Source organism: Chelmon rostratus, chromosome 1 (genome assembly GCF_017976325.1).
Source record: "Chelmon rostratus isolate fCheRos1 chromosome 1, fCheRos1.pri, whole genome shotgun sequence".
In the NCBI taxonomy this organism is placed as follows: domain Eukaryota; kingdom Metazoa; phylum Chordata; class Actinopteri; order Chaetodontiformes; family Chaetodontidae; genus Chelmon; species Chelmon rostratus.
In genome coordinates this window covers 8,277,636-8,305,475 of record NC_055658.1, presented here as the reverse complement: position 1 = coordinate 8,305,475, position 27,840 = coordinate 8,277,636, and the positions used below count along the sequence as shown (strand labels likewise).

Genomic DNA, 27,840 nt, shown 5'->3' with positions numbered 1-27,840 from the left:
GTTCATGATATGTGATGCTAATTTTTGGATGCACAGTGTTTCTTGACCAGTGATGCTTTATAGGGTGGGAATATTTGATGAAGCCCAATTTGTTCAGTTACTGTAAGCCGTCACTGGGCCAAGGAGCAGAGGTAGGAAAATAAAATAAACATGAAATATTTAACTGTTTCATCGCTATTTTAAGGTACTGGACTGCATTGCTATGGTTCAAACTGATGTCTGTGTTGTGGACCATGGACGTAATACATTTTTATGTGTCAAAGTATCAATGATTTAAATAAATCAAATGACACAACAGGTCATTTGATCCGCTGGGTATATAAAAATACAGATTAAAGCAATTTAAACTGTCTATTCTTCAATAAATACTCTTCCTTTTAATAAGCACATTTCCCTCTAACACTCAGCGCTACACTGCATTATTTTTCCTTCATCGCCAAAAGATGCTCCACACCGCACTCATATGATCACTCACATTTAATGTGCATCACGACTGTGGGATTAAAACCCAACGGACATCTGTGGAGACGAGTGTCTCACAATAAGAGATGAAAACATTAGGATGAAAACATAATTGCTGCAGATGGAGGCAGTCCTTCAACACACACTGCACGCACACTGTGTCTCACTGCTCCAAGAGTTTCACAAAAACGAAGCAAACACAGGTACAACTGCTGACCCACAGTTACGTGTGTGTAAAGAATCAGACTGCACTGTGTGTGTGTGTGTGTGTGTGTGTGTGTGTGTGCACGTGCAGGGTTTGAATGTTATAACACGTGTGTCTCAGACCTCATGGGTTTTTGTGGATGTCCAACCAATAACACCCTATCAGACAGACAGGTACACATAGACAAACATTCCTTTCTTGACCCAGTGGAGAATAAATTATCTAAACCTCTTTGCTCTCAGCAGAACGAAAGACTTCTATTTAAAGTTGTAGAGAGGAAGGACAGATGTCTCTGTCACAGTTGTTAGGACTGTACAACTGCACCAAATTCCACAAAGCCTCACGCCGATTGGCCTAATAAAGACAGAGGAGGAAAAAGCAGAATGGAGATGAGGAGATTAAAAAACAGAGAAAGTGGCGAGACTGATCTCAGAAAAGAGCAAACAAAACAAAGGAAGACCTCAAGACAAAAAGAAAGAAATAAACAACCAAGTCGGAAAGTGGTCTGAGGCTACAAGAGTTTGCAGCTCACGAAGGCACACAACCAGATGTGTGATGCAGCTATAGTTCGCATGCTTACATGCAGAATGCAGAGAGACGTCTCGGTTAACCATGACTAGCTGACAATACTGTGGTCAGTAATGCTGTGTTTGCTGAATATTTTCTATGATTTGATAGTTGTTGTGCACTATTAAACCCCCCATACACAGAGATATATTCTGCTCATCATCATCATCTGTCAACCAAGATAACTAAACAACTTCTCAAGATCTGAGAAACAAAAAGCAGAAGCTCCAGAATCAGACCTGCAGGACAAAAATGAATTTGTGCTCACTGAGTAGAGAGGCAGAAAGTAATAGGAGACGCTGCGTGTAGCGAAATACTTCCTGACTAATATATATATATAATAGAATTTAATAATAATCCCTAATTGCACAGGGTGACTACATGTGTTTGCCACAACAGTCCGTACGGTAGGTCAGAGTGGAACCAGGAAATGGCTCTGTGAAGTGTACTGGATCTTCACACCACACAGTTTGAGTGATAAACTTTCCACAGGCCTTTGTTTTTTCTTGCAAATACATTTGGCTAATGGGGGTTTGTTTAAAACACACAGCCAATTAGCATCTGACTCCTCTTCCTCTTCTTTCTTGTTTTGTCAGACCTCTTTGGAGACGTCACCTGTTTGCCAGTTTCAAAGTTAACCTGTGCACGGTGTTACTGCTCCCTACAGGATAGAGGCCGGAACTGTGAAAACAAATCACAGTTGTAGATCACCTTTACCCGAGACAAACGAGTGCAGAGATATGAGACCAGTGGCTCTGAACCCGTACCCTGTGGACTGATGTCAGGTGTTTAACCGCTGCGTTAGGTAAAAATTCAGAGCTCACTGAGAGCTCATGTCAGAGTGTCTGTTAGTGGAAGGCTGTTGACCCTGACACACTCAGAGATCACATTCATTCTGTCCTCAATAAACTGCACCTTGTGGATTTTACAACAACTTCTTTCCACCGAAGACAGAGTCCAGATTAAAACAGTTGACAGTGAGGTCTGTAGGACATTGCACCTGTAAAGTGATTTCAGCTGGTTTTGAAATATCATTTTTTATGGCTTTGAGGAGCACAAATAAAACTACATTTAGAGGGTGGCTCCAACGATTGTTCACGCATCAAAATCTGTACGACTGGACATGAGAAAAAGCTCCAGATGGAAACGTGTAATTTCTGATAAACAGCCTCAAGTGATGTCATTTGAGTCAGCGTCGGTTGGGGCTGAAGACTACAAATATGATGATAAATCTGGGGTGGAGCTGCAAAAGAAGCGAGCTTATTAGACCTCTGTCGCCCAGTTCTCAATTTTGCTTTATTACTAGCATAATACACCCCAAATCGCTGACTGGTTGAGTTGCTTTGTGGGTAGCTGCCTTCTTCAGCTCTCCTTCATCCTGTCACACAACTTACATACAATCACATGCCCACAAAACAGGCACACAACTGTCAAACAGACTGACTAAAACTCACAGACACTGAACATGTCTTTCAATTTTCAAGCATCTATTTGTTTTTCTCTGTTGTTGACCGATGAAACCAGTCTTTAAGTCCCGTAACTCGGGAGACTGTTGTCTTATTTGTGGGATAAGCAACACACGGCATTGCTCTTCTCAATGACAACCAATCAGCATTTACACTAATAACAACAAAAGTATTACTTATGGAACATGCAACTGTATATGAAAGGCATGTCTGATAGTGGAGACAGTGGTAAGAGACCAACAGAATGGGAAAGAATTTAGGTGGTTGACATTAAACCAAGATGATAATTTGGGCTCGAACACAAAACACCACAACATGGAATGAGTCTCAGCTGCCAACCAACCAGCACGCTGCAGCTAGACCCAGATTGTTATAATAGAGGGGATCCCTCTGTTATGTTTTTAATGCTCTACAGCACAGAAAGTGATTACATGAAACTGTCTTCTGATGTCATTTACACACACTGTCTGTGAAACATCTCCTGACAACATTAAAAATGACTTCAAGACGTGTTTGAAGTTAGCCTGTAACTTCTAATAAGACCCATCTGAGCTTTATACTACTCCACCACGATCATCTTGATTTATTAAACTGAGCGCAATTTGATGGACATAATTTTATTAAAATTACGCCCATCAGGTCATGTTTATCTACTGAACTGATGTATGTGTTCATCCATCCCACATGGTCTTTTCTTTGTGCACATTCTGCAGCTCTAGAGGATGCAGAGGAGTTCCCAAGCCAGATGGGGTGCCTCTAACATGCTGGATCAGCCTCCCCTTCCACATGCATGCAGTACCCTCACATGGAGGCATCCACCTACAGAAACACGAAGAAGCAGCGATTCTACACTGAGCTACATCCACATGTCCGGCTTTCCACGCCGCCTTCAAGTGTGGCCTCTCGGAACATCTTTGAACACGTCTGATTTCCCACGTGGTCCAACAGTACATCATAAGAACCAGGTCCGATCAAGTATACCCCGGCGCTTGGACACAACTGCACCTTGAGCTAAGGGCTAGCATCAGTGTGCTAACATGCTCACAATGAGAGCGCTAACATGCTAATGCTAAACAGGTATAATGTGGAACATGTACAAATAAAAAGCGAATACAAATGTTTTAGCATAGTTAGAGTTAGCTATTCTAATAACTTTCTATAACTAATTCACCTTCACAGTTGGTAAGAAAAGCTTAAAACTCCCAACTGTTGAAATACAACACCATCATTCAACCATGCACTCAGCATCCTTCTGCATGAGATCATCCCACTATGTCCTTTAACGGAAGGACAGATTTTTTTTTACCCACTTAGATATAGTTAATTTTACAATGTACCTTGAATATAGAATAAATGTCTACAGCAGCATTTCCAGATGTGCTTTTTTGTGACACGAGCAGACATTTTTAGGAATTGACAACTAGTTAGTTGAGTTAGACAGCTGATGTGGCTCCACCTTCAGGAAAACTGGCCCCATGTCATATTTAATACAATATCTGGGACCACACTGCACAGCTCTTAAAAATTGGTGGGAGGATTTTTTTTTTCTATTCTGTGCTGTTTTTGAGTTTTTGCGTTCGCATTAATGTGTCCACAGTTAGACAGATGGACCCACACAGACGCCACTTTGACAACTCGCTGAAACCCAAATTCTGAGTTGACTGTCAAGTCTCAGGAAATCAATGTCAGTGATGCCCTGCAGGCAGACAAGCCACAGGACAGCCCACTGGCTTCAGCAGGTTCACATTAAGGCTTTGACGTATGCGGATATTTTGCCAAATGAACATTTTCCTCTGCGTTTGGGCCTCTCGTTTGGGAGATTTAGTTACCTAAAGATGCAGATTTTTCAAAAATCCAGTTTTTGTGTCTGTGTGTTCATGTTTGTTAAACTATCACCTTAATGCGTCATGAGCATGCATCTGAAACAACAATAGCAGACTACTGGTTAGCTTATGTTTGGTTAGCACTGCTAGGCTGTGTGCCAGAAAAGCATTAAATAACTATGAATAAAAACATAACTAGCTACTATTTTTTTGTTTTTAAGTTACTTCCGCCAATGGAAAACAAGGGGATTATGCCGGCTCTGTATGTTCTTCTCTGGTATTTGACATGTTCTGGCCCGGCATGCTTGTTTGAACATTTGGAATCGTTTTCCATGTTGCTGTGTGTACGAACATATTAAAAAAAAAAAAGTTGTGTGGACAGAATTCTTTTTAAACAGGGGGATTACTGCTTTAAAAAATATCCGTATTTGTGTGGTCAAGGCTTAAAACACATCCGCTGCTTTTACTTCTGAAACTCACAGCAGAAAATATTTTGTGGCCTCACCAGAGACCAGAATTTAAAAACAATATAAATGTTGTTTGGCCTGGTGACTTCTGCATGTCGGAGCAGAGCAACGTACTTGGTTTAGTGGTAGAAAATAAAGGTATAGCCCCATTTCATGTCATATGTCCCCTTTGTATGGCAAAGTGTTTTCACTTTAGTACCGTGGGGCACGTGGGTGATACCACCAGCAACTGTCCGAGGACTATTCTCAAACCCTCGTCCACCAACAACATGGTATGCCCTAAAAATCAATGATTTCAGGTGGGTGTTCACTCATTCAGATATTACGTTCCTTGAGTTGGGAGAGATAGCGAGAGGAGATGGTAAACACCTTGCAGAACACACACACATGCACACACACACGTATTCAAAAGAAGTGGGGGGTCCCAGGAGAGTCTCAGAGGAGATGGGCTAACATATGGCCAGCAGATCACCCACTGGGTGGAGCAGGGTGTGAGTGTAGTGGGTAGGTGGGACCAGTGTGCGTGTGTGTGTGTATGTGTGAGGGTGGGGCTGCTGAATGGTCTGACTGAGGGTGCAGATGAATAGACCAGTGGTTGCAAACAGTTAAAACTCGATATTCATTTTCACTGTTGCTCTGCTGCCGCTTGTTTGTTTGTGTGTGTGCGCGCGTGTGTGTGGTTATCCAAAAGAATCCAGATGATGGACAAATTTTGTTATTTTTGATAATAATTACTGGAAAGACTCAACACATTTCCACACATTATTAGAAAGACAGAAACAAACAGAGAGAGAGGGAAAAAGCACTGTTTCTATGAGGGCTACAGGAAGCATGTAGGATAGACGTGACAATCAAAAGACTTCAGCACTAATGAAAAACTACTTTATTATTTCTTATTGTTATAGTTGTAGAGTTCAAATTGCAACTAATTTGAATATAATAAAACAGGACTACCCCAATTTTATCTTTTATCTCCTTTCCTCTCTCCAATTAAACCTTAAAAACCAAACAATTTCTATCTTTGTTGATCAATTCAATTGTACAGTGTTTTCATCCTGGTTTGCAAATGGTCTGGCAGAGTTAGTAGATCTGCTGAAGACAAAGTCCTCAGTCAGCTACAGTATAAAAAAAGATCTGTGTGAATGTGGAGACCAAAGGGGAAATGGGATAACGTAGGAGCAGGTCGTCCTGGAGGGTCAACCTCATTTCATCAACATGTGGGAATTCCTCCACTCGGCCAGTCAACTCCTAAACATAAACACATAAAACACACATATACACACACACACACACACACAGCCAGGGGTTGTTTGACGGGCTATTTGACTGAATGGCCTATCACCATGGTTACAGCAGCACTCCATCAGTCCATTCAAGGAACAGATGGCCGATGTGCAACAGGAGGCATATGTTTCAATGAACACACACACACACTCACGCACACACACACGTATTCACACAAGGACAGACACACAAACACACACCCACGACACCCTCTGTCTCATTCACACACACACACACACGCACACGCACACACACACAGGGCACACACATGCATGGATGCGCCCCCACTCAGAGGGAGGGTATTGAACAACCAGCAGCATATGTTCCACTAGTCAGAGAGCATTCATTCAAGGACAGACAGAGAGAGGAGAGGAGGAGCGGGAGGAGGGGATGAGGCTGTGGAGAGAGAGAGAGAGATAGGCGAAAGGCAACGGAGCGAGGGTGGGATGGATGGAGGTGGAGAGAGATAAAGGAGGATGAGAGAGGGGAGGGAGGGAGCTGATTGGAGGAGAAGAAGGGAAGGAGTGACGGAGAGCTCCGACCCACCTCTGGAGCCAAACACGCTGGCCGTGTGTGCTGATGTTGACACGCTGGAGCAGAGAAAGGCTACACCTCTGTATTCAGCTGCTGAGCATGGGGTCAGGTATGATTCCTGAACGGTAACTGGCTGTGAAACGTGTCTACGAGCAAGCACACAAATCAACTTATGGAGAGTAAAGTGGTTTTCAACTGAGCTTTTCTGTGAAGGAAATTTCGATTTTCCTTTTTCTGAGTTCCAATTTCTGTAGTCATTTCCAGAAAACTTCCAAGGAACTGATGAGGAAATGAAGAAAGCACTATTTTATTACAGATGATGATTTTCGGTTAATGTCAGTAATCAATGAGGAAACAAATTCCTTTAGCACTCACTCAATAGTAGCTACAGTTTCCAAAGCCCAGATTGTTTTGTCTGTATGAATCCAACCAGGCTGATCAATCCCACAAAACATGAGCTTTAAATGAACACCAACAGCTTCCTGTTTACACGTTCCTGCACTCCACCACAAGCAAATATTGATTTGCTGAACACTTGGCACCAACAGTGTACTGCTGTGCTTCATCCTAAAGCAACAGACGGAGGAAAGCTTAAACATTATTGGATTATACACTTATTCATAGTGTTCCTGTTTTCGTGACAGCAGTTTATCGTATTATTGACGTGTACTGAACAATCAACTATATAGATGTTTGAAAATATCTGCTTACTCTGAATTTGATGCAGCAACACGTTTCAAACAAGTTGGGACAGGAGCAACTAAAGACTGAGAAAGATGTGGAACGCTCCAAAAACACCTGTTTGGATCATTCCACAGGTAAACAGGTTGATTGGTAACAGGTGATAGTGTCATGATTGGGTATAAAAGGAGCATCCTGGAAAGGCTCAGTCGATTACAAGTGAGGATGGAGCGAGGTTCACCACTTTGTGATCACGTGACTGTATAAATAATGTTACTGCATGAGCTCAGGAACACTCCTAAAATCACTGTGGGTAAACCCAGCCATGGCTTTTTGTTGCTGTGATGAAACACCAGTGGATTTTGGAGCGGCACTGGGAAAGAGTCGCCTCATGGCCAGTATGAGCAGAATAAAAATTCTTTCACTGAGAAGGTGGTGAGTGTGCAAGGTGGCATGTAAAGAAAAACAAAACCAGCAAATAATTCAATAGTTGCGTTTTCACTGTTGCTTTCTTTTTTGTGTATGTCTCATGAAGTGGAGTTTGTAATCAGTGGTGATTACAAGAAAGAACAAAGTGCCTGACGGTTGATTTCTATGGTCAGCGTTGTTGGTATAATATGGGACGTGAGACGTCAAATGAGAGGACGATCCAACACATTTGAGCTTACAGCTAAAAATCTGTTTCTCTTATCTGCTTTCTCTACAGTGTTAGTTTAGTCTCTTTTTCTTCCTTTGTTAATAACCTCTCTCTCTGCCCAATTCCAGTAACTACTACATCAGGCAGTAGTCTAGAGTATGCTGGGACTGGTTATTCACACACACACACACACACACACAGACGTCTTGGAGTCATTCGCTCTGTGTTTAGGCCTCAGCTAAAGAAAGGAGTTTATATTTATAGACTGTGCTGTAAATACAGAAGGGTTATATTTGGTCTCGATGGCTCTGCGTATTTTTGGACGCCTGTGTCACTTTGGTGCGTGCCTCTGTAAAATCGACTCAAACAACAACAAAATAACAGAGCCATTTCTGTCGCCAAGATTCTGCAGTTGTGTATGCGCACGCACGCACGCACACACAAACACACAGGCTCAGAGTCAACCAAGAAAAAAAAACGGCCTTCTTAGCATGTCTGTTCAACAACGGTTTGGATGAATAAAGAGGCATCGCTGCTTAAATACAGCTGTTCATTTAGACTAAAAGCTCCTCCAGGAATGATTTGCAATATACTGTTCTCTAAATGCCTTTAATGAGCTTCCCGCTGCGATCCTGGAGCTCACCCTGTACGCAAGAAGGTGAAAACACCAAACGGGAACACTTGAACCTGAAGGTACTTGTTAACTTAGTAGAACATATGTCATTCACCATATAATAATAACAATTACCCTCTATAACAGCTGGTTTGATGGCAGCGTGTTAACGTGTGGTGTTGCGGTTGAAGTAAATTCATGTCTGCACTCACATTTTCTCCCAAAATGCTGTAATTGGATGCCGCTCAGAATTTGAACAAACAAGGGAGCGTCATCCACCTCATACATCAAGACTGAGAGTCTACAGCCATGCTAGCTTCTCTGTGTGGCAGGGTGGTGCTTTCAGCTAAATGCTAACGTCAGCGTGTTAACACCGAATGCTAAGATGCCGATGCTCAGCAGGTGTAGTGTTTATCATGTTAGTTCAGTGTGTCAGCATGGTAATATCTGCTAATTGCTGAGGACAGATTTTTGGCCTGATGGCAGACAAGCACCATGCTTGGAAAGCAGGATGGGGACCTCCTGACTGGAAGAAGAAGAGCTCCTTTGCTCGCTGGCCGAACAACATGAAAAAAAAGAAAATAGTAATAATATAAAATTAATAATTTCATTAAAATCTATCAAATTGATTACGACTTTTTCATTGTTCATGTCTTGTAACTTTTAATTTCTACCAGTGCTGTAGTTGACTCATGCAGGAGTATGTACTGTATATACAGTATATATATATATATATATATATATATATATATATATATAACAAATACAGTCTGTACAGTTTGTATATTAGCTGTTTGTGTTGAATAAACACTGACGGGACTCCAGCGGTCAAATTCACATGAATAAAGGAAATTAAAAATTCTCCTTGACTTCAATCATAATGCTCGATTGTACAAACCAGATTGATGCTGGAAAATATAACATCCGAAACACTGTGACAAATACTACACAACATGAGCATGTCACACCTGTGCAGAGGTAAGTGTACAATCATTAAAGAGGAACTCTGCCTAAAAAGGAGCTATTCGCTCCGGCTGAATTTTAGTTCGTGGTGGTTTTGTGGTCACGACGTGACCATTTCGGTGCCACCCATTGTGGCCATCGCTGGACACCACAAGGGTTTAAATCAAATCCCCTGGGTCCAGCTGGGTTACACAAGCGGACGCCTAGTTTGATGACTTTGTCAGGACAAAAGCCTCAGAAAGTTTAGATAAGACGTAGAGAGAGCGTCAGGCAAAACGCAGCAGACGGCCTGTTGAACGACTGCCACCGGAGAGGAAAGAGGCCTGAGCCAATCCCAGGGAGGAGGCCTCGCAAGGGGGTTTGACTGTTTGTCTCCCTGCTGCTGGAGGGACCACGCCCAGACCTCCACCACGCACACACACACACACACACACACGCAGGAAGCTGATCTGTCAGGCAGCCAACAGGGTTTCCTGTGGTTGAGGCAAGACTACGGACTCAAATTGCTTGTGTTCTTAACTCCTCTGTCTTACCCTTTTCCTCTCCTCTAAATTCACCTCCTCTCTTTTCTCCACTCTCATCCTGTTTTCTGTTGTTTTCTCTATTCTTAGTTTTCCACCTCTCCATCATCCACTCCTCTGGTGCCTTTCCCCCCTTCTCAGTGTTTACTTATCCCCTCTCCTTTACACTCCTTCATTTCCGTCTTCCATTTTGTTTTTTTCCCTCTTCCTCTCTTTTTAACCTTCCATCCCTCGCTTCCTCTTCACCACAGAAAACATCCCTCCTCCTGTTATTGTTATTATGTAGAAAGGGGCAACTGGGCCCAAGTCATGCATGTGTGTTGCATGCCCCACCCTTGCCGCCCCTCCTCACGTACACACCCACACCCACTCACCGCAGTCACTAACCCAAAAAACACACACACGCTCTGTTGTTTCTTGTGCTGCCTGCAGACTGAGAGGAAAGACAGGGAGTGGACGCTTCGGTCACATCCCCTTAGAAAGGTTTTACATGTGACTCTAATAATCTCTGGGCTGCTCAGCTCTTTGTCCCTAACCCCTAAAAAACCTCAGCATGATTATAAAACAGGAGGAAAAAGTGATTTCAACACGTAAGATGCTACGTGAGGGATTGCAATCTGTGTGACCCATCAGCAATAAATATTCCCATCTGCTTATGCATTTTCCTGGACACATTATGATCCGACATCACATTGATAACGTTAGCTGAGAGAAAAAGCAAGTAGGCCCAGATGTTGATGCCTGTGCAGTGAGCCAACACGGCTATTACACAATGCTATTTTCTGTTTTTACTTTTGGTCGGAGACAAGTGTCTGAAATGGCTGAGCACTGAATCATGTGTATTTGGGAAGGTGTGGGTGGTTCGTGCACATTGACCCAAAATATGTTGTTTTGCGCAAGTCCTCATGTCCCCATATCTGTACAACGGAGGTGATGGGCGCAGATGGCATGGCTCGAGGTTCAAATATACGGAAAATGTCCTTTAACAGATGCAGCACACACAAGATTGTTTGACACAGAAATGTCTGAGCACGAGTTTTTTTAAAATATCTAAGTTGGCCTAACTTTCATTCCTCCATTGGTGCTGCCACTGTGCTGAGAAAAGAAACCTCTGCTTTACATAATGTTGAAGTTTCATGTTTGACGACTTGATTTTCTCCTTCCACAAAGCAGTGATACATTTTTTTTGCTTCAATTTTTAAATATTTATTGCAGTTTGTTTCCATAAATCTAGCACTTGACACATATTGATGTTTTTAAGTGGTTTAAATGGAATTTTAACCAGCTGAATTTTATTTATTTTGGTCTGTAAGTAATTCTACAATTATGAAACATATAAAAAGGCAATAATTTCCCCGAAAAGCCAGAGCACAGTAAAACAACATATAAGCTCACTACCTCTAACACTGGTCACGTGCTGAGTGAGCTGAGTTCAGGATCAAACCTACTGATGAACATGTACGTGCGTATCTTCAGTCCAAGTTAGATATATAGCTTGTATCTGGCCCTGTGTAATGAGTGGCTCATTGAACTACAGGGAGTAAACTCACGTAACTCTGTATCACTATGAGTTCCCCTCATTTGTTTACATTGGTTGAGAAATTCACTCTCACATTTCTTCTTCTTCTCTGCTTACAGGCAAACTGTGTCACACACACACATACACAGAGAGAGAGAGAGGGCGAGAGAGAGAGGAATAAAAGCACTCAGGCTGTGGAACTTTCTCTGCATCCTTTTCCTCTCTGGTGGGTTTTACGACGTTCACGGTGCTACAGGAAGACAGCCGGTCAGCGTGACTGCAGGGGCTATACATTCCTCATCAACCCAAGAACAGCATAAGAGTGGTTGTTCGAATCAGAAAGGATGTGCCGACATCAAGACTCTTTGTTTTTCCCCACAAGAACTCAAATTAGATTATGGTGAAATTGACTTAATAATCCACATTACTGGAATTCGCAGTGACGCGTGCAGTATGTTTGGGGATTGTTGCAAGCTTTTCCTGTGTTGTTACAAAAACGGGAAATAAACATTACTGATTTCAGATGCAGCAGAAAAATGAAAACTTCTAGTTAAAAACATTTGGTGATTTTGGAAAACATTTAAATATGATATTAAGCATGAGCAAATGATCAAATCAGTAATGTGAATTACAATGTGCAACTTGAAGCCCCTCTGAGCAGAATTAGTGTTGTTCATTTATCACAGAAAGCTCAGAACAACTGATTTGCAGACAGAGGGCAAAACAACTGTACAACTCCTGTCCTCCTGTGTAAAAAGCGTAAATTCAAGTTGCGTCACTCAGTTTTGGACATGTCACAGATGGCTCTTGGTATCAGTTTATAGATGCGTATAAATCTCCAGTACTGATGCCCTATTTCAGCCGATATCTGACACCAGCATCACTGTTTCTCTAGTCCTTTAAAAGGATTATGCCACTGGATACACACAGATTTTAAGATGTTTGCCCTTTTATTGTCACAGATAAGAGTTGAAAACAGGCTTGAGGATTGGCCATTAATCCACTTCTCATTGCATGTTTGAAGTGGCTCATGTCTGTGTTTGTTTGCTGAGTGCTCAGGCGTCCTGTTCATTTTCTGTCACAGTGAAACAGGTAAGTTGTCCTGAGATAAAGGAGAGGCTTGAAAACGACTTTAAAAGTATGTCTACAGGATTATTCTGAGACGTGCAAAAAGACATATTGAGGTTAAACTGGCAAATTAAATAAACGTCTTCCTAATCTCCTCATTCTGCCTCCTCTTGATCCCCATTTCTCGACCTGCTGCATCCTTTAGTCAAACATTCCTGACGGGTAATTCACTGATCAGTTTGTTCAGAGAAATTTGATTCCTTCACTCCTTTCATCATGTCTTTCCCATCCTCTTAACTCCTCAAATCCTCCCCTCTAATCCGCCTCATCTGTCCTCTCTGGTCAGGGTGGAGTTATGTTCCTGGGGCAGGAGGCTGTGACCATCTGAGAGGAGGAGAGAGGAGAGGAGGACACATGACATTAGAGAACAGATAAGAACAGAAGAAACATTGGAGAAGAAGATGTTTTACTTTCATAATGGTGTTACCTCGGAGCCAGCCGGTATCGCCCTCTGCTTTGGTACGATCCACCTCTGGACTGATTTGGTGGACGGCTCGTGTTCTGGGGTCTTCCATCGTGGAAGTTGGAATCAGAATGAGGACGAGGGTGAAAACGTGGGGCTCCTCTCATCCGCCCTGCTCCGTAACCTCCGCCTTCCCACAGTCTCTCTCTGTTTTCACATTCACTTCGGCCTCCCCATGCCTCCCTGCTCTCCCTCCATCCTCCCCCATGGCCTCCTGTTGTCTCTCCTCTGTCCCTCCAGCTCTCACCACCACCTGGAGGCCGACCTGAAAGTGAAAATGAGTATTTTGCAGAATCGTGAGTCTACACAAGCCTTTATATGTTTCTAAGTCTGGGAACGGACGACATGTAGTATATTCCTCTCTCTTTCTCAAACACACACACACAAACACACACACGCACACACACACACGCACACACACACACGCACACACACACGCACACACCTTTCCTTAAAAGTCTGTCCTAAATTATTCCAAGGCTACCCACAGAACAGCAAAAAAAAAAAAAAAAAGTCATTTCACAGCAGACATACACACTCATCAAGAAAGAAAGAAAGGTTTCATGAAGCTGAATGATGACAGACCTCTTTGTCAACTGTTATCTAAAAAAAAACCTCAACTCAGATGAGACGTATAGCATTCATTTTCTTTCTGATTAGCTGTTACCATCTATTCTTTTATTCAGAAAAACCTGTGACAGACTTTTCGCTTAAGGAACTCTGACAGATGTGGCTGATTTCAAGACAATTACAAAGTGCTTAAAATGAAACACCAAGTCCAACTTAAGGCCTTGCCAAAAGGGAGCTGTCCCCCCATAAATCCGCTCACTGAGTGTGAACGTGCAGGAAAAAAAGCACATAAAAGCATGCCATGCATAAGTGAATGTGTCAGTCAGGCCACAAGGACCGAAACCTTTTAAAGGTCTGTTTCTGTGGTCAGTGTGCTTATGGAGAAGTTTCAGTTTCTCAGATCGAGATTCAGACTAAAACCAAAAGAGGGAGACAAATAAGATTTGAGAAAATATGTTATCCCTGTGTCAGAGGAGAGTTAAACATGTGTTAATGAAAACTAACATGATTAGAGGACGGATTGCAGGGGAGAGTTGAGGTGCAACACTGATCTCAGCCAGAGTAAAATGTACTCCACAACCAATCTGAAAATGAGGTTGTTTTCATTTACTTTTGTAGTTTGGGGCAGAAATAAACTGAGGAGACGTGGGAGAGCAGCTACACTGGATTCTCTGTTGGAGTGTAATTGCAAGGGCAGGCGGGCAGAGGAGATATTTGCTGAGGAGACTAAACATCAGGCCTGATTCCAAACAAAAACCAAACCGGGCCCTCAACGATACCACATAGCGCCACCACTACTCTCACGCACACACATACTCTCTGTCTCTTTCTCTCTCTCTCTGTTCCACACACACACACACTCACTCCTCATCCCCACAGTTCTGTAGTAATGATTGCTGTCTGCGTCTGGCAGAAATGAAACACTGAGGTATAAAGAGTGTATAGCCTTCCATCTATAAAACCAGAAACATCCTCATGAGACCCACAAGGGTTGACTTGGGCAAAAAGCAGACAGTTCGGCGCAATTCAGAGACTCTGTGCCAACATGGCACACAGAGAGACGGCCTCAAAGGTTTACAAGTCACAGGGTTGAATAGAAACTACTGGTTCACATTTCATAAGCTACTGCTGAGTCGTCCTGTGAGACTGACAGCTGAGCAGGACGGAGTACCAACAGGACACAGTACAACTACGAGTGTCATGTACAGACAGGCCACATTAACACTTGCGCAAGTGTGCTAGAGGGTGAATATGTTAGAAAATGTGCGTACAATGAACTGGAAAGGCGTCTGCACGCAGCACCAGAAAGAGAACAGTGAGAAATACAAAAAAGAATCAGATAGAGTGTAAAGGAAAAAGAGAGAAAAATAAAAGCATGAAGAGTTAGACAGAGGGGAACGACTGCGGGGAAGGGGAGCAAAGCGAGGGGAGAGACAGGAGAGAGAAGTCTGTAATCAGTTAGTCTTGTTGTGTGTCTTAAAATAGAGCTCTCCGCCTATAAACAGAAACCTACTATTACTAGTGCACTGACAAAGCAAGTCTCGGATCCAAGCGTGCACGTGTGCGCGTGCACACACACGGCGGTATGCGTGAAGGCCGCAGCACACATGGAGCTCGTTACAGCACGGCCCTCTGGGTAATGTGGTACTGTGAGGGGCACCAGAGAACTACAACCACAGATGAACTGTCAGATTAAAACGCTGCTCCTCTGTTTGGCTCCAGCAGTATTTTCATCAGATTTTCAAATGAGCTACAGTATGTTTCTACCGTTCAGACTACTGGAGGCCTGTTTAGTTGTCTGTACTTTGAACAGTGATCAGAAACAAAGACTCCAAAACATAAAAACTAAACTACTGGAGCCTTAGAAATAATAGAGACATCATAACATCACTTTTATAATGTTTGTTTTTGCCATATTTGTCTATTTATTGGAAAGTTTACAGTACAGACGCAGACAGGAAACATGGGAAGAGAAAGAGGGATATGACATGCGACAAAGCTCCCCAGCCTGATTTGCACCAAGGACATTGTGGTTACATGGTATGCATCTTAACCACTAGGCCACCAGGGCGCCCTAGAAACACCATAACATTTCTTAATTCAGGTCACAACGTTATTCTCTCCCTGACCTTTGTTTAACCAGGATGGTCTGAAGATCAAAAACTCTTTTTCCAAAGAGTCCTGGCCAAAATGGCAGCATAATTATGTTAAATGAAACAACACAGAACCAACATTCACTCTCTGTGCATGCTGGTTCTGTGTTGTTTCATTTAAGAGAAAGGAAGGAGAACACTTAAAGGGCATGAAATCACTTTTAAAGCACACACTATCTCAACAAATACAAAGCTATTAATAAAACCAACTGAACATGCGCCTTTCAGGGCTTAAAATATCCAGGATTTTGTGTTTAAAATACTCATTTGAAAGTGTGGAAAATCTGGCACATTTAAAGACACAGTTGCCATGCTTTCATCGTGCACTGTGACCCTTATTCTGTTTGAGCTCTGAAGGTAAATGTGTCATTTTTAAATGTTTTAGATGTCAGTCATGCGTCTCACCTGTGTGTCTTTCTCTGTATCTGGGTCCTGGTGTGGTTTTATGACTTTGCTCAGGTGCATTGGGTCTGGACTGAAGGACTCTGCCTCGCTTCCTGCAGGTTTCTGTCACTTTCTCTCTCAGGAGGAGAAACAGAGACAAACAGGACGACTGGAGAGAGGGAGACAGATGGAGACACGTGTCTCAAAATCATGCTGTTGATACAGCTTAAAAACAAAACACCCAATCATACAAGTAGGTGCAACAGAAGACAACTTCATCGCTTTTTTCCCCTCAAAATCTTGCCACATGCAACACAAACACACACACACACACACACACATTCCCCTTTTTGTTTGTCTGCCCCCACTCACATCGCCGTCCAGCAGCACAGTTTTCTCTGTGCCGCTATGTGCCAGCAGGTACTTTGAGTGGAACAGCTGTCCATCGAAGCTGTGCCAAGGCATCAGGGCAGCGGCGGGCAGCGGGCAGCCGCTGGCACAGTTAGCACCCAGCAGGTGGCTCAGTCCTCGGACGTAGAGAGAGCCCAGCTGCACCGCACGGCTGGAGAGGAAAGCCAGCTGAGAGCAGGGGAAGAAAAAAGTTTGGTTTTACATTTGGTTGGTAGTATATCTTTATCATGAGGACTGACACTTTGGTGTATATTTTGTCAGTGAACTGGCACTTTACATTTTCAAAGCAACGGTGATTCTCTTTTGATCTTCCTGCAGGTCATACTTGACTTGACCACATCTCACAAAGCAAAGACCAGATCCTCACTCCACCACAGTGGCTGACAGCCGATCACTCCCCCATAAATTGACAGAGACCTCACTGTTTTATTTAGTAATGCAATGAACTAATTAAATTACATCATCACATCTAACGGTCTTTCTCAGTAGTATGTCCGTATTGTTCTATCATATGTATCGATATGGTTCACCTTAGACTCACTGGCATATTTATTCACATTAAAAAAACATTTTAAACATAACTTAATCAGGAAGTAGAAATCGAGGAATCCATGACAACTTTAGCTTCAATCAACACACCACAAGTATCTTCCTAAAATCTTGTAGCATCATTTAAACTGTCCTTCTGTTAAGAGTCATCTGTTTCTTCAGTACACTTAGCGTCACCCGCAAACTTTTACTAACAGCTGCTAAAATAATTCCTGTTTCCCAACCCCAGTTTGCACAACCTAATCTGCTCAATCCTGACACATAAATCACACAGTTACATACAACTCAGACCACCCACTCCACTGTCACCATCGATCCTGCTTGGTATGTATAGGCGACAACACTGATTGGCTGCCGTGGTTACTATATATGACAGTTTAACTGCTGAGATTTACTCACTGCAACAACATTTCACACTACTGTGAAAGTAAAATAATACAGTATATGAGGCATTTCATTGAGGCCTCATGCTTTTTTATGAAATGAAATGATACACCACAAATTTGTTTGCAAGTGTGACAGATGAGGAGCTGAAACGAGTGCAGAGTAAAGTGAGTGAGTCTTCCAATTATTAAATAGAAAAATTATAAATAACTAAGATAAATAACTTAAATAAAGACAGCATCTAATCTCAACATCACTGACCACAAAAGTCAGCAGCAGGGAGAGAAGAAAGAAGAAACTGGAGGAGGACAATAATAAAAAAGAAGATGAGGAAGCTAACTCTGAAGGCAGCAGGCAGATGTTCTCCGCAAGTGTGCGTGTGCTTTCAGCTCTCACCTGTCCTCAGGCAGATAGCACTGATAACAGTGATTACGTGTATACACACACACACACACACACACACACACACACACACACACACACACACACACACACACACACACACACACACACACACACACACACACGCATGCACACACACAGCCCTGCCTGCCACCTGCTTCCAGTCAAACACAGCTTCACCTTCTGAAAACAATGAACCACTGGACAGAGACACAAAAGCCTGAAGGCGTGCGCACGCACACACGCACGCACGCACGCACACACACGCACACACACACACAAAGAGAGAGAGAGAGAGAAAAAAGAGATAAAGAGCAACGTGAAGAGAGGCAGAAAGAGAAAGTGGTCGAGTGTAAAAAGTAGAAGAACATGAGAACACATAAAGTAAGAGAGACAAAGACAGAAACGTGAGTGTGTGTGTGTGTGTGTGTGTCCAGCGGGGCGGAGTGTTCTTGGTGTAAATAGCTCCATGTGGTGAGCGTCAGCCAGGACAGACAGGCGGCTGTCGCCAGCACACTCTCTGTGTCACACACACACACACGCACACATGCACACACACACCACAATCATAGTCCCATGGGGAGGAATGTTGCAATGAAACCAATGCATCCCAAAAGCTACCCACAACCCCTTTCCCCTATACACACACACATAAACACACAAATGGTGTGACTCATTTTTACTTAGTTGAACACGCACACACATGCACACACACAAAGTCTTTATTTTTTTTAAATCGTTGTTTGTTGGGGAGGGGGTTGTTGTGTGGGGACACAAAGAGGCAGGTTTTCAGTTTGCATTGTGATGTGCTGTGTGTGTGTGTGTGTGTGTGTGATTCTGCATCTTTCTGCCTGTTACACACACACACACACAAATGCATACACAATCAAATATCAAAAACTGACTAGTGTGTTAACCCACATCTGGGTGTATATGTGAGTTGAATTTAGTTGGGGTGTGTGTGTGTGTGTGTGTGTGTGTGTGCTGTTAATCCGTACACTAGTCACTCAGTTAACTCCCTCCTGCAGCTCTGAACCTCTTCCAGACAGCATATTCAAATCAACGCCCAGCCGTAATTATTGTGTAGAAAACAGACGAGCAGCAAAAATACAAATTACTAGACACAAGTATGGTAATTAAGCAGTAAAAATAAATGGGCTTACAACAAGGCAGCAAACAGCACGGCCGTTTTCCCAGAGAATGGAAAAGCACAGCTGATTCGCTCACTCTCGTATCTGTGAGAGCGCACGAGCCAGATCAACCGAGCTAACTGAAGACTGTGTGAGAAGACACAAGGATGACGCTGCCATGCTGATTTCAGCAACACTTCTGTCCTGATTACGACCGTCCACGATCGATTTACCCATGAATTATTGATTCAATCAAACAAGTTTCAAAGCCAACAGCCCAAAACCCAAAGATATTCAATTAAGGGTGATGTAACAGAAAAAATAAGCAAATCCTCAAGTTTAAGCAACAAGAGAAACAGAACGTACAGCATGTTTGTTTGATAAGCAACTCAATTGATTCTCATAAATGCTTTTGATTAATTTTCTCTCACATATCTATATTCTGATCAGTGGCTCTTCATTGCTGAGCATCAGATTCATGTTCTGCCAACATCTGCACGCAGTTTTATGTTGTACTTTAATACAGCACCAGTAATCATTTATAGAAGAGCTGAACTTTCTCATCGTTTGTTCATCAGCTGTAACAAGTGCTAAACAGTTATCACAGACATCAACTTTTAATTACAGCTAACTCAGCTTTAACTTCGTCGTCAATACAGTGATATCAGATTAAAACATGAGGTTGAGTCTGCAAGAATGCGTCACCATTACTATTAGAAACTGTATCATTTGTTTAACTTTATTTTTCAAAAATTACATGAATGAAGAAGAAAAATCAGGAAACGTATCTGCTTTAATTTTGAACCAAAAATTGGTTCTTTTTAACAAAAAAAAAGGTTTAATACAAAAATTACCATTTGTAATACAACCACACTGCTGTTCAAACATCGTTGTTTTGGTTTTGGTTTTTTATTTGTTTGTTTGTTTTTCTGGAGACTCCATTGGCAGCTTATTTGTGTTTTCTCCCCATTTGTCTCCTCACTTTCTATAAGTGGAAACATTTTCTGAGTTGTGTTTGCCACAAGCGGACCTTATTTACTGTAAACTACGGGGGACATTGTCTTCTTTTAGCAGGAAACTCGACAACATCATGGTGCATGGGGACAACGCATTCGAGTGAAAAATCTGACAACAGATCTGTGCCTCTTTTTATTTTTAAATTCTATTTTTGGTTGAAAATCAGTACAAATTGTATGTATGTTTGTGTTTGCACTTGTAACTGACCTTGATCTGTTGAAGCTCCTGAGCGGACTTACGTCTCAGACACACAGCCTGACTCAGGTAAGCGTCCACATCCTCTTGAGACAAAGTTTGTACCTGAAAACACACACGCACAAACAGGCACACAAAGACGCATGCATACAGAGGAAAATATATGGTTAGCCAGTTCAGTCGCATCCCAGTGTGTCTTCTATGTGGGTCAGTTTGTTTTGTCTGGTCTCTGTGCGGCAATTCAACAGAGAAAGAAACAATGCTGAATGCAGAAACAAGGCTGCCCAGTTGTGTGTACAAAACAAACAAGCCCTGAAGCTATTTAAATAGAAGAGTGACAAGGGAATGTGAATGCAGCGGTGATCAGACAACAACAGCTACTGTTGTCTGTCAGCCTGTCTGCTGGTCTTTGATTGTCCACTCATCTAAAAGTCCATCTAACAAGCTGCTCTTCTGTCTGTCTGTTGGTACTTCATCCATTTTAATTGGCTCCAAGTGTCCGTCCATCTGTCTGGTTGCCTAAAAATCTGCATCAGTCTGGAATTCTGTGTGTCTATTAGGTCAAAGAATGTTGTAAATGCTAAGCTGTACAGTAGGGTCAAGATCCTATTTCTTTGGTTTGTTGAAACTTCACTGATGGTATGTTTGACTCCGGCCACCCCTCTTGCTTCATCAGACATTTTCATTGTTCGCTACAGTTGTAGAGCTCGACTTTAATGACTCTTTAATGCCTTTATTGTGTTAAGTTCATTTTTACACTTACATGAGGTTACAGTGGGAGGCAACATTTTACTGTCAAGTAAATGCCATATTAGTGCATAGACTGTAATTAAAAAATGTTAAGACTAATTAATTTGGCAGGACAGGACAATGTGAATAAGTGGTTGTTTTGCTAGTAAAGGAAACTACCCCCATTAAAGTCTGTTCACAGGTCTTGGGGAGTACGACTGGATATGTGAAAAAAGTTGTATAAAGCCTTTGTAACTCCACAGGGACCTGAACAAAGTCTGATGAATTGCCTCATGTGATGTCAATTGAGTCAGTGTCAGTTGGGTTTGAAGACCACAAATTTGAAAATGAAACAAATCTCGAGGTGTGGATTTAGAAGGAAGTGACCTCTGCAACCCACTCTTCATCTCTGTTTAGGGATATAGGAACATGAGCCGCTACTAGCATAACACACTCAAATCTACAACTATAGGTTGGAGTTGCATTGTGGGTAATGTAGGCACCAGGTTCACCAGAAACATTGCTGAACTGGCACACGCATGCAAGCAAAGCCTGATTCCATAAGCACATTTTGAAAACATTTGAGATAAATTTCCTTGAAGACATTCCATTCTTGTGGAGGCATTAACGAGCGATTTAAAACCTGTTTGTCACACAGCTGATAAATGAATTTACAGCATAATTTTTGTTTAGCTTCTGCAAAGTGACGAATGCACCTTCATCCAGGTGATGTGAGTCTTTGATCTCTGTTGTGTTAAAGCTCAATCCGATGACGTCAAAGTAAAATGTACAAACCAAAGACACAAATCTCTGCATTTTCCCTTTGAAAACAAGGCATTACGACAGAATTATAGAGAGCATAAATGTCTATAGTGTAAAATTTACCACCAAAATAAGGACACAATTGCAGTAAGGTGAATTAAGAAATAGCTCCTAAGATATTCAAAGCCCCTGGGCGGTTATCAGAGCACTTGTTGACGTAAATGCTGGAGTTACAAAGACCAGTGTCTGTGGCTAATCCGGGGACTCAGTGGGTGATGGCGGCTACCATTAAGCCACGGCAAAACAACACAGAACAGACCCTCAATAAGTGATGTTTAACTTCAAATCACAAGTTGACAAAGGAGCTGAATAATTGTTGTATATGTTATAGATGTAAATCCCAAATCAAAAGCTGGCTTGTGTGTTTAATTGTCATCAAATACATTTGCTGTTTTATTTTCTGTTTACATAAATCACCAGGTGTAGCTTGACTACCCAGGCACTGGCATTATCTTGACTGAAATGCCTAAATACAAACTGACTCCATTGTGCTCGACTGTTTCATTTAACGTCTTAACTTATTCACTGAAGGGTGAGCAAAACATGCAGACCAACCAATGACAACCAAAACGTCTATCAATCACAGTGGTGACGAGGTTTATTTGTAGCTGGAACAACTAACACAACTCCAGAGAAGGTTGTGGTGGATTACGTGCTAGTATAACATCAGAGAAAATCACTTAAACATAATTTCAATTAAAACAAAACTAAATCACTTTTTCCATTCATGATGGTTTCTATACTGGCTCATGCATTTATAGGATTATTTCCCATAATGAAATCATTAGACTGCATGTACAAATCTTTGATTGGGGTTTTTGGTTTACCTTTCTTGGAGGATTACATGTAGTTAAACAAAGTATCTCCATCTTTTCCTGTCTAATTCATTTGACTTTTGTTTAATAAATACTCTCTTCAATTTGGCTAATGATATCTGTTTTCTCTCTTCTGGTTGCATTGTCATTACCCACTAAAAACTATCAAAGACACAAGAGGAAGTTGATACCTGGAGGACAATGTAAGTGACCAGGCAGAGAGCAGCCAGCAGAGAGTCTTCAATAGCACCGTACAACTCCAAATAGTCCCGGCAGTCAAAAACTGAAAGGAAGGACGTCAGGCGAAGAGCAGAAACTTCGGGACCGGTGCCAAACCATAACAGGTCCAGACTGGGCTGATCAACTATACATTCAGACAGAGAAAAAACACTGTGGCACTTTGCTTTGGATGCAAAAACACTGGATGAAATGTGACATACGTCTTTAACATATTTAACATAACCAGGTGCAACTTTTCAGAGTCATTGTGATGACCAGTCATATCTAAGAGGTCTACAATGAATTTAATTAGAGGGAAACATCGTTCCTACAAAACATCGGAAAAAATAGTATAACTACATAACTCATTTTGTTGTAACTGTTGTTTTTGTTGCTTATTTGGAGCACTGTAAACTTTAAGTGCAGTGCGCATGACTGGCACAGTGTATTGTCATCCTAGCGAGACAAATTCAACAGAACTAACAAAAATCTCACATCCCTTCATCTCGTAGACTTGCATCAGATACAGTAGCAGGTAGAGTACAGAGTTCGACCCAACCGGTCGAAGCAGATGGCCGCCCACCCAGAGCCTGGTTCTGCTCGAGGTTTCTGCCTCCTAAGAGGAAGTTTTTCCTCGCCACTGCCGCCAAATGCTTGCTCATGAGGGAATTGTTGGGTTTCTGTAGATAAAGAGTTTGGTCTGTACCTGCTCTATATGGAAAGTGTCCTGAGACAACCTTGGTTGTGATTTGGCCCTATATAAATAAAATTGAATTGAATTGAATTGAATACATGGGAGGCAGACAGGGACAGGGTGGACCATGTCAGGTTCCTTCAGAGGGTTTCCAGGGTAGACAAACCATTCCTTGACTGCTGGAAGGTCGACACTGCTGCCTGAAAACACCCAAATAAGTCAGGGTTAGAATTGGACCGATTTCGCACCACTGTCCAGAGAAGACAAAAAAAACTTGTCTTTATTTTTTAACTACAGTAAACACATGAAAGTAAAAAGTAAAAGCACAAACTCCACTGTCAAGCATGTATTTCTCCTGTGGTGTCTGTACAGTATGTATATGCCCACGTGTATATGCACAGTCTGCATGTTTTGGTATAGTACAGTACAAGTTTACATGTGCATTTGTTTTACTTGAAGTGTGGTTTTCTGACTGCGTGCATGGTGTTGCCAGACCACATGTGTATCTGCGCATGTGCGTTCATGACATTGACCGTGTGGGTGACCCAGCCACTAAGTTTGCTGTCCTACCATCATGCCCATGCAACAGCAGCAGCCCATAGATAAGTTGTCTGCAAGGTTTGTACACGAGGGCCTGAGGCAGCAATTCAGGATCCTCTTCATCCTCCAAAGTGTTGCTACATTCAATGACTCCCTCCCACACAACACTGTAAGCCATGAAACCCTCTGCTGCTACATGCTTCTTTCTACAGGCCTGGGGAAAACCACAAAGTAAAACATAATAAGCCAATGTGACATTTGATACTGTCAAAACAGAAGAGACGGAATGAGGCACAGAACATACCTTTAATATTTCTGGACTAACATGTTTCTCAAAGGCTGGAGCAGAAGGAAGTGTAGAGATGTCACCTCCCTGAAGCGCTTCCTGTCCAGGCAGTAAGTAGGAGCAAATCCCCCTCTTCAGGAGCTCTCTGTTAGGAGCTGACAGATTCACAGACTGAGGGATAAGCCCTGTCTCTTCTGCCTCTCTGCCCCACAAGGAGTTCACAAGGTGGGCTACAGCCAGCACCATGTGACCCTGAGGAGCACCAGAGTGTGGTGCAGGATTGTGTATCCTGGGAAACAATAAAAGTGTTGTCATGGAATGTCCTCATCTGAATTTTAATTACGTTGCTCTCCGTTAGAAAATATTATGAGTGGGTGCATCTCGCATTCATGTTCTTATAACTAGCTGTAGTCAACGACAAAAGGTAACGTTTATTTGGGACAGGATAAGAATGAGGAATTATATGAATTATTACACAGATAAAACCCCAAAGTAAAACACCAGACACCTGTATGTTGCCATAGCGTCATTTCTGATGTGCTGCATCCGCTCCTCTGACACCACATCATTACCTAGGAGACACGCCAGCACAGGCAGCTGGGTAACAGCCAATCCAATGGTTTGGCAGAGCCTCTGTCGGTCGTACAGGACAGTAGTAAGGCTGTCTATCCGCAGCTTTGCCACAGACAAGTAGGGGGCACTTTAAAAGATAAAGCTACATGGTCAGGTTTGACAGTTTATTCACATTTTCCATGACTTCCATGACTCCATATAAATCCCCAGAATCTGTTAATCTCTTCAAATTCAGCATTTAAACTGTGAACAGTAGTGTGATTCTGCATCAATTTTCAAGTATTTTGTACATCCGACAAAGTCTAAAAGTTTTGCATGATTACTGTAACAAACCTGTCATAAATAATGAAGTCCGAGTCCTGTCCCAGAATGCCCATACTGCCGTGCAAACGAGCATAGCTGGCAATCTCATAGTCAGCCTCCTGCACTGAGCAAAACACTTCCTGACCCAATGACCTGTAAGCAACAATAAAATCTACAATAAAAAAATAATATCAAAAAACAGGGACAATAATTCCACATAAACCAATACCACCAATAACAAAAAGCATTATCACATATCAGCTGAAACCCCATTTAACAAGTATAGTCTTTTAAGTACACTAACAACTTCATTATCACAGTGTATATGTGCAAGAGGGCTACTGCATCGTGATCTGTCTTGTAAAAGCTGACCTGAGAGCAAAGCATGTGAACGTTGCCAGACCAGAAGGAAGACAAAAGAGCTCTCTACCAGGCTGCTCTCCATGTGCCTTCATGTGACGAAATATTTTAGAAATCTCCCCATTCACTCTGCGTCTCCTCTTTACCTGTGGACAGGAGGGGATACAGGAGGTGGAGACTGTGCAAAATTAGCTGAGTATGCACCGGTTCTGCAAATTCAATATAATATCATACATCATATTTACTGTATGTGTTCTAAATAATATGGCAATATTAACATCTACACAATAGTACCACAAAAATTAATCTGTTATTAAAATGTAACTAAAGAAAGTCTTTCAACAGATGCTATTCTAAGGTGTGTTGAGTCACAGCAAGCAAAATATGTTTTCGGAAAGGAAATATTTGAACATGACAGGTTTATAGTCTCTTTCCTTACCCACTCCTGTCTCTTCTGCTCTCCCACCACCCCGTCAAAGAAGAAGACTAGTCTGATGCCTGCTAAACTGAAGGACTCCACCCAGCTCTTCAGCACATCCATGTACTCCCTCCACTGGCCTCCACACACCCAGTTCTTACATGAGTACCAGTGGCGCAGACAGGCCATACCATCCACAACGAGTGTGGGCCCTAGATGAGAGTGAAAATACAAATGTAGTAGAGAGTTGCTCTGACACACACATCCCCAAGAAATGTCCAGTTTCCTGTTCCTTTATCCTTCTGGTTTTACGAAGCGTACATTCATTAGATCATCAAAACTGTTTTTCCTCAATGTCGCCAGTAATGCCATAATGTTCATCCAGACAGCTAGCCTTGTCTGTCACTGATTTCACTCACACACTCCTCTTATCTTTCAAAATAATAATAACAATAAAATGAAATATTCACTTAGATTCCCAATTCCTTCCCTGACTAAAGAAGAATAAGTTTGACAAAAACATGAACTACATCAGTTTCAGGATACATCCACTGCTGATGATCTGTCATACTACTTGCACACAGAAATCAACTCAACTGGTTGTGTTAGCTGAGGTCGTGCAGCCTTGCTGGCTTTTGGCAACATGTTGTCTGGCCATCTCTCTCAGGTCCACAGTCACACAGGCTTCTGGACAGAAGCGGTCCATGAAGGACTGAAGACCTTTCACGCCCATTTCTACAGAGGGGAAACAGGCAGAGGGAGAGGGAAGTCATTGGAAACTTTGAAAGTAACTTAGCAAGATGCTAAATTATGACAGTTTATTGGGCTGCCACTTCAATTTCACGTGTGCGTAACAGCTTATGTTTTAGGTATTTAATGAGTGAGACTGTTTCGGTGTCACATCGCTGTATGACGACAAACACAACGTGACAGCTTGCCAAGTTATTTAGTTCAACTGAGAACAGACCTGAATGCTAACCGTTAGCTTAGCTTCTAGCCGCTAAATCAATTAATTCCTGGGCTGTCGCATTTCTTGTCCTTACAAACTATCACGTCTTATAGTAAGATATGCCTGTAAATGCTTTTACCCCGTAGTATTGCTTCGCGTGGCAAAAACTTACTTTAAAGTCACGCCGTATACGAGCTGTATTTATCCGTTTTGTGACTACTCGGTGAAAATTCAAATTACTTCCTGTGATATACGCGTGGCGTCATCACGTTGCAAAACAAAGCACACGTGCTAGGCGCTCGGGTCCCACCAGGACTGCAGTGCAGTAGTAGCTATGATAAGTTCACTGTGATTAAACCAAAACTAACAGAGTGTTCAGACTCAAATATAAAATGTATCCATGAAATGCAAATTGGACAGCTGATTTAGTTCAACACTGTATTGATGCTGTAATGAAAAAACAAACATCTTGATGTGGCATGAATGAGAATGGACCATTGAGTTTTTTTGTGGGCACAGTCCCCCATAATAACTCCCCGGGCTGGGATCAGAGATGGGCTAATTGCTCTCCAGGCTCTCTTGGAGAATAGGGACTCTTTTCTGG

The 27,840-nt window shown here is 42.2% G+C and overlaps 1 protein-coding gene across 2 annotated transcripts; it reads right to left on the bottom strand.

The window, feature by feature from the left end:
* Positions 1-11,435: 11,435 nt before the first annotated feature.
* fam120b (family with sequence similarity 120B) lies at positions 11,436-27,504 on the bottom strand. Of its 2 annotated transcripts, XM_041943120.1 has the most exons (15): positions 27,409-27,504; positions 26,885-27,022; positions 26,309-26,499; positions 25,882-26,015; positions 25,540-25,662; positions 25,142-25,333; positions 24,652-24,922; positions 24,378-24,561; positions 23,906-24,007; positions 23,086-23,258; positions 20,541-20,633; positions 16,813-17,019; positions 16,462-16,609; positions 13,298-13,598; positions 11,436-13,194 (listed from the first exon to the last, which is right to left on the bottom strand). In XM_041943120.1, exons 2-15 carry the CDS (start codon positions 27,018-27,020, stop codon positions 13,164-13,166), a joined length of 2,286 nt encoding a protein of 761 aa, XP_041799054.1. In that variant the 5' UTR covers positions 27,021-27,022; positions 27,409-27,504; the 3' UTR covers positions 11,436-13,163. The 2 variants fall into 2 exon arrangements, with proteins under 2 accessions (XP_041799054.1, XP_041799062.1); XM_041943128.1 differs by lacking the exons at positions 26,885-27,022; positions 27,409-27,504 and having other exon boundaries at positions 25,882-26,047; positions 26,309-26,441.
* Positions 27,505-27,840: the final 336 nt, after the last annotated feature.